The sequence below is a fragment of the Dipteris shenzhenensis genome, chromosome 7 (genome assembly GCF_047967505.1).
Source record: "Dipteris shenzhenensis isolate YYH24624 ecotype China chromosome 7, Dip_SZ_1.0, whole genome shotgun sequence".
NCBI classification, from domain to species: domain Eukaryota; kingdom Viridiplantae; phylum Streptophyta; class Polypodiopsida; order Gleicheniales; family Dipteridaceae; genus Dipteris; species Dipteris shenzhenensis.
Genome location: NC_141602.1, coordinates 18,128,026 through 18,134,146, shown reverse-complemented (window position 1 = coordinate 18,134,146; position 6,121 = coordinate 18,128,026). Strand labels below are relative to the sequence as shown.

Here is a 6,121-nt window from a genome sequence, read left to right as displayed (position 1 = left end):
TTGCAATGGATCATCGGGACAGATGAATAGATTGTCATAGAGTTGTGATCAATGTTATTCTTAGCTTGCGGGTCCCCAAATTTTGGCACTTCAAGGCAGATGAGCTTTCTCCCATCTCTTCACCCACCTCCCGGACTTCACAAACTAATTAATGGCTGGGAAGTGCCAGACTAAAAAGAAATATATATCTAACTTCCAGTCTCTGGAAGCTAGAGCAACATCACATCATAAGTTCTTGAGCAAGGAGCAACAATCCAAGACACTAGGCATTTGGGGATTGATTGAATGAAAATTCAGAAACTCAAACAACACTAGATCATATTTTACGTGCTCCTACAAGTAATTCGGTGATAATCCAAAATCTTGCTTGTGTTTAAGCATGTGAGCTACTTCGATGCTGCAATCCTTGTTCGTAATCTCTTAATTGCGTTAAACAAGGACTGACTGATATTTCTCCGCTTGCTTCTTGATCTGATTCAAGTTTTCATTAGCCTATAGTCTAATCAGACTGTTGGATTGGTGGTTTGCAGGCATTACGACCGGTTGGTAGCGTATAAAACTGCAATTATGATCTTTAGGGAAAATCAAGTGACCATGAAAATGCAATCAAAAGTGAGGAGGGAGGGGCTTATTCTCAAATTCAAGAGGCAAATCAACGATGCTATACATGAGTAAGGAGGTGAGTAGGTAATATATCAGTATCTTATCCATTCGCGAGACTTATAATGGGTGCTCTCGATGCACAGGGAAGGGCCCATTCTTTCGGACTATAACTCTTTGGGGATTGGGGAACGAAGAGTGTCATCTCCGCTATGTGTGGTTATAATAATTATATTATATATTATAATATAAATATTTTTAATATGATAAAGTGTTATATGTGGCTTTTGGGACCTATGGTGTAAAGCAACTTCGAAACTACCCAATTGCACACGTGGAGTACATGTCTTAGTTCCAGAAACCGCCGGGAGACGGAGAGCGCGAGACGAGAGGGAGCGCGAGACGAGACAAAGGGCGGGAAGGAAAGGGCGAGATCGAAAGGAGGTGGAGCGAGCGCGGAAGATCAAAGCAAGAGAAAGAGCGGGAAGAAAAGAGCGAGATCGAAGAGGGGGAGAGAGAGAGAGAGATAGAGGGAGGGGGGGGGGTGCGGGGGGGGGGAGGACGAAAGGAGGTGGAGCGAGCGCGGAAGATCAAAGCAAGAGAAAGAACGAAAGGAAAGAGAGAGATCGAAAGGGCAGAGAGAGGGAGAGAGAGAGACGGGGAGAGGAAGAGCTCGGAGTGATAACTAGAGCGGAAGAAGAGCGTGGGCATGCCGAGGCGTCGCTCCCTGCCGGACTGTGTAGGAGGAGGAGGCATCAGCAGCAACAGCAACAGCAACAGCAATGCCAAACGAAAGGGCAAACGTGCTCTTCCCTCCCAAGAGCAGGAAGATGAAGAAGATTACCTCGCCAAAGCATCCCAGCAAGCTCAGACGAGGAAGAAGACGCAAAGAACCGTCCCCGAGAAGCGCTTGGCTCCCTTCATCCTCCGCCCTTCCCCCTCCGTCAGAGATAGAATCGCTCGAGCTTTCTCTCATAGATTGTATCTTCTCGATCGAAAGCTAGTTGGACCCTCCGATGCTCCCTCTGCCTGTGAATTCTTCGTCCTCGGGGCTACCGGCAACGTCTACACCGTCAAGCTTGAGCCCATCCCTTCCTGCACTTGCCCCGATTTCGCCCGAGGCAATACCTGTAAGCACATCCTCTTTGTCATGCTCCGAGTGCTCAAGCTCGCCCCAGATGACCCCAGAGTCTGGCAGAAGGCTCTGCTGAGGTCAGAGCTGAGGGGTCTTCTGCGAGAATCTTCTCTGAATGAGGCGGTGCTTGCTAGCGGACAGCTCAGGCAACAGTTCAAGCAGATCTCGGGCGCAGCTGAAAGCGGGCAAACAGATACAACAGTGCAGAGAGAGATAGAGGGCGATTGTGCCATCTGCTACGAGTCTATGGCGGGTGAAGATGGGAAGCCACGAGAGCCTGTCGTCTTCTGCAGAGCATGTGGTAACAATGTTCACGCGGATTGTTTCCAGCGATGGAGTAGAAGCAAGGGAGGAGGCAATGTGACTTGTATATACTGTAGAGCTTCTTGGATAGATGAAACCAACAAGAATCATAAGGGAGGCTATCTTAACTTGGCTTCTTATTCTGAGGAATACCAGCCAGAGGATACAAGCCTTGCAGCTCTTTATCCCGAGACCTATCAGTGGATTAGACGGCGGCGGTGACTCATTACTCCAGGCAATTTTGGATAGTATCTTCATGGTTAGAAGCGTTATCTCCAAACTGTAGAACAGAGCAATGCCAATTCAACCTCAAAAACCAGCGGGTGCGATATACATTCTCTACAGGGTTTTTGTACTTAGATCTGGGCAAAGTTTTTTTGTTTGTGTATTGAACAGGGTGGAAGTTCAAGGCTAAGGTGTAGTAGTCAAAATCTGGTCTTACCCTCCAAAGTCTTGATTTTTGGCCTCATAATACTCGTCTCAAATTCTTGTAATAAAAAAATGGTGGAATCATGTTTGAATACATGTGATGGTTCAACGATCTTAAGAGTAGGGCAAGCTGTGTCTCTTGTGTGGGCCTACGTCAGAGGTTGTCACCTGTTCTAGCTTGGCACATTCGTTTCGCTTGTACGAGAGGTTTTTGGGCCTAGTTAACTGAAAAAGGAATTCGGTTTAATGGATTCCATTGCATGTTTGGAAAGATTGCCAGACAAACAATGGATGTCTTTCTTTGCAGAGGAACACGTATCAAAGGCTGCCCTGCAAATCGGCTCCTCTTATCAGGACCTTCAAATGAACGTTCCTCGGCAGTTCCTTGGAAACTATGAAATCAGCGATCATGCACAAGTACAGATTCATAGCGTGTAGAACATTTTCCATTTAGCAGGTGATGACTTTGTTTGTGTTTATAGTATCTAGTCCCTTTTCAATAAAAGTCTGTGAGATATCCAGGTCAGGTTTTTGAAAGCTTACTGGAGTAGTTTTCAGAAGCTGAGTTCCTTTTAGAAGCACATTTCTATCTCAACAATGAAGCTTCAAATCACTTTATTTACCTGGTAAGTACTGGCCTTGACAAAATAAGTTTTTAGGTTTTATTTATAGGTTTTGGGGTGCAATCCCCGTTTGTGTTTTTGTAGTTTCTGTTTATTCAATTGAAACGCACTTGATGGTTTTAGTATTTTTGGAGTTTGAGATCACTGTATTAGCCTGTCTTTTACCTTGACAAAGTACTTTTAAGTTCTTTTTAGCAACTTTTGGATGCAATACCCATTGTGTTTGTGAGATTTTCTTTTCCCCCCTTTTAATATTTTTGAAAAGGAATGGTATGTTATATGCTTGAGATCTAAAGGTAATATGGCTTATGATTATTGTTATCTGGCAGGGCAAAATAACTGTTCAACATGGGCAACTTGTGAGGTGTGTAGATATCCTGTATATTGTTCATGCCTGTTATATTGTTCATTCTTCTACACTGCAGAAGAGATGCCTACTGTATTAGCCGAATTGTTGTCTTTGAGAACAAAAATAGGTGCTACAGACCCGTCATGACCCTTCATGGAAAAAAGGGGCCAAGGTTGTCAATACATTGACCAACAGCTTAAGCTAGTGACCGGACATAATTATCCTCATCTGTTAAGGAGCAAAAAGGCTGAAGTAGCTGGATCAGAATATTGGGATGTAGCAATCTGACAGCCTAATTGCCAATACAGATCTGAAGAGGTATGTGCAGCAACATAGATAGGCAAAATACTATATAATATAGTTTTCCGAAATAGGACAAATCTAGTGTACCTTCTTGTTTGGCATCAAGCTGCGTGCTGCTACAATGCCTCAGGCGTTCATCTCCTGCTCTGTTCTGTCGCATACTCTTCCTAGAGCTTCAGTGGCTTCCAGTGGATGGAGGAGTAAGGCACAAAGTGCCTTTTATATAGAGAAGGGGAGTCTGCCCCATTAAAGTAAGGGACTGGGCCATATAGCTGGATGACCCAGAGGCTGCTAACCTGACTCGTAGTCTGGATCCCTTGGTGATTGGCCAAGCAGGTCTGCTGGCCCACTGACCCAACAGCAGCTAAGGGCCATGATGGAACTGCATGTCTGGTTGGCCTCAGCAGCAGGTCTGCCAGTACAGATCCCTTGTTCCCCTCATATGGGGGGCTCACAGTGACCGATCTACTACAGCAATCCTTCTAGTTTCTATTGGCAATTTTATTAATCCTGGCTTTCTGAAAGCAGAAAGCCTTGGCATCATAAGGTTGTCAAGTTTCTGCTATCATTAGTTGCTATGCTGGTTGTAGATATTTATTGTGCAAATACTTTTTGGTCTACAGAGTTAAATTTTTTAACTTTCCGTATTCTGATTTGTGCTACAAGCTTTACAAAGCAGGGTTTGTTATTCTTCTAATCTTTCCCATTTTCTGCCAGCATTGGTTCAGTGCGTCTAGCAGTTTCTTGCAACAACTTTACACATAAGCTCTTCCTGCAGACTTGCTACCACATCTTCGTACATAAAGCCTCAGTTTTATTTCTGTCATTGTGTGATGATCACAAGCTTGGTTGCAACAATAAGGTATCCATGTTTAAAACTTGTCTACATTGGATGAGGTGATGAATGCAAAATCATAAAGACATTCTAAAGTGCCAAAATGAATTTATAAAATTGAAGATATCTTGTACAAGAACCGTGATAGTAGTTGGGGTCACCTAGAAAATAGAGTTTCCCAGACTTGAATGATCGAGTGTGAAATGATGCGGTCTTGAACTTAATAACAAGAATGCTATGAATCAATTTCTCCAATTGGATGGCATGGATAAGAAATAATATTCTCCTTCTTGCCTCACTATGCTTACATTTCTATTCATATTGATTGTTTTATTTAAAATGCGCTCAATATTTTATACCATGTCTCCATACCTGAGTTCCTCTTTAAAGACATGTTAGAAGATAGAGGAGGGAAGACTGGTAGAAAGAAAATACACAAGCCTATGTACATCTACTCTAGATTCAAAACCAACATATTCGTGTTGGTGGGTGAGCCTAACCAATGATTATAGGCAGTTAGCTCATTAACTATTCTAACATTTGAGATACAAGTAGGTTTGGCTCCCATGCAAAATCAATATTTAAAATCAACAGATTTAAATTTAAACATGTAAATGGAATTTTAGGCTCCCACCTACCTAAATGCATGTTTGCTATTGCTAGTTTAGATGGGGTCACCTCTCTTATGTACCTTTGTAGTTGACTCAAGCATGCATTCTATTTACTCTGTTTCTTTTTTCATAGATTTTGAAATAGATGTGCCATATCTAGTAAAGATAAGCAATAATAGTAAGGCATTTGGAACTATCATGAAATCCATACAAGTGGCAATAAATATATTTCCTATTCCATCGAAATAGTTTGTGCTACATTTGTAAAATGGTTATGCATAATGGTTATGGAATAAAAGCATCTAGATGCTTAGACAAGCTAACAACACATGCAACACACCCTCAAACATTGAGGGAATAAAGCACTAATAGTTACAACCAAAGGAGTACATGGACAACGAACATGAACATGTACGAAGAGCAATGCATGCAATGCACAAAATTCCACAACACACGCAAATCAACAACCAAAGACACTAGAAGAACCTCAATAGCAATGAGCTCACTTGGAAAACCAATATATTGAGGCCAACTCGAGAAACATAAACAAACAAAACACACACACACACACACACACACACACACACACACACACACACACACAACCCAACCCAACCCAACCCAATCCAACCCAATGCAACGCAACCCAATGCAACTTAATGCAACTCAACACAATACACAAGCCCGTGCACGCACTAGCGCGCACACACAGAGTCCAATTCACCCTCCCAAAGTCACAGTAGCAAAAGCATCTATAGATTTTACACCTCCGAGAAACATTGACAAAGCAAAACTGTCGAAATCTAGGAACCAACACAACAAAACCTAGATCCCTAGCAATAAAGGAGGGAGAGAGAGAGAGAGAGAGAATGTGTTTTGAAACAAGATATGTGGTCATGGCTACACCTGCATGAAAGAGTATTTACATATGCT

The 6,121-nt window shown here is 42.7% G+C and overlaps 1 protein-coding gene across 2 annotated transcripts; it reads left to right on the top strand.

The window, feature by feature from the left end:
• The first annotated feature begins 986 nt into the window (after positions 1–986).
• LOC147900033 (SWIM zinc finger family protein / mitogen-activated protein kinase kinase kinase (MAPKKK)-like protein) lies at positions 987–4,201 on the top strand. 2 transcript variants are annotated; one of them, XR_015541351.1, is made up of 2 exons: positions 987–3,093; positions 3,420–4,201. XR_015541351.1 is itself a non-coding variant. In XM_087377564.1 (2 exons), exon 2 carries the CDS (start codon positions 1,310–1,312, stop codon positions 2,258–2,260), a length of 951 nt encoding a protein of 316 aa, XP_087233690.1. In that variant the 5' UTR covers positions 1,028–1,044; positions 1,172–1,309; the 3' UTR covers positions 2,261–4,201. The 2 variants fall into 2 exon arrangements, 1 of the variants encoding a protein (XP_087233690.1); XM_087377564.1 differs by having other exon boundaries at positions 1,028–1,044; positions 1,172–4,201.
• The last annotated feature ends 1,920 nt before the right edge of the window (positions 4,202–6,121 follow it).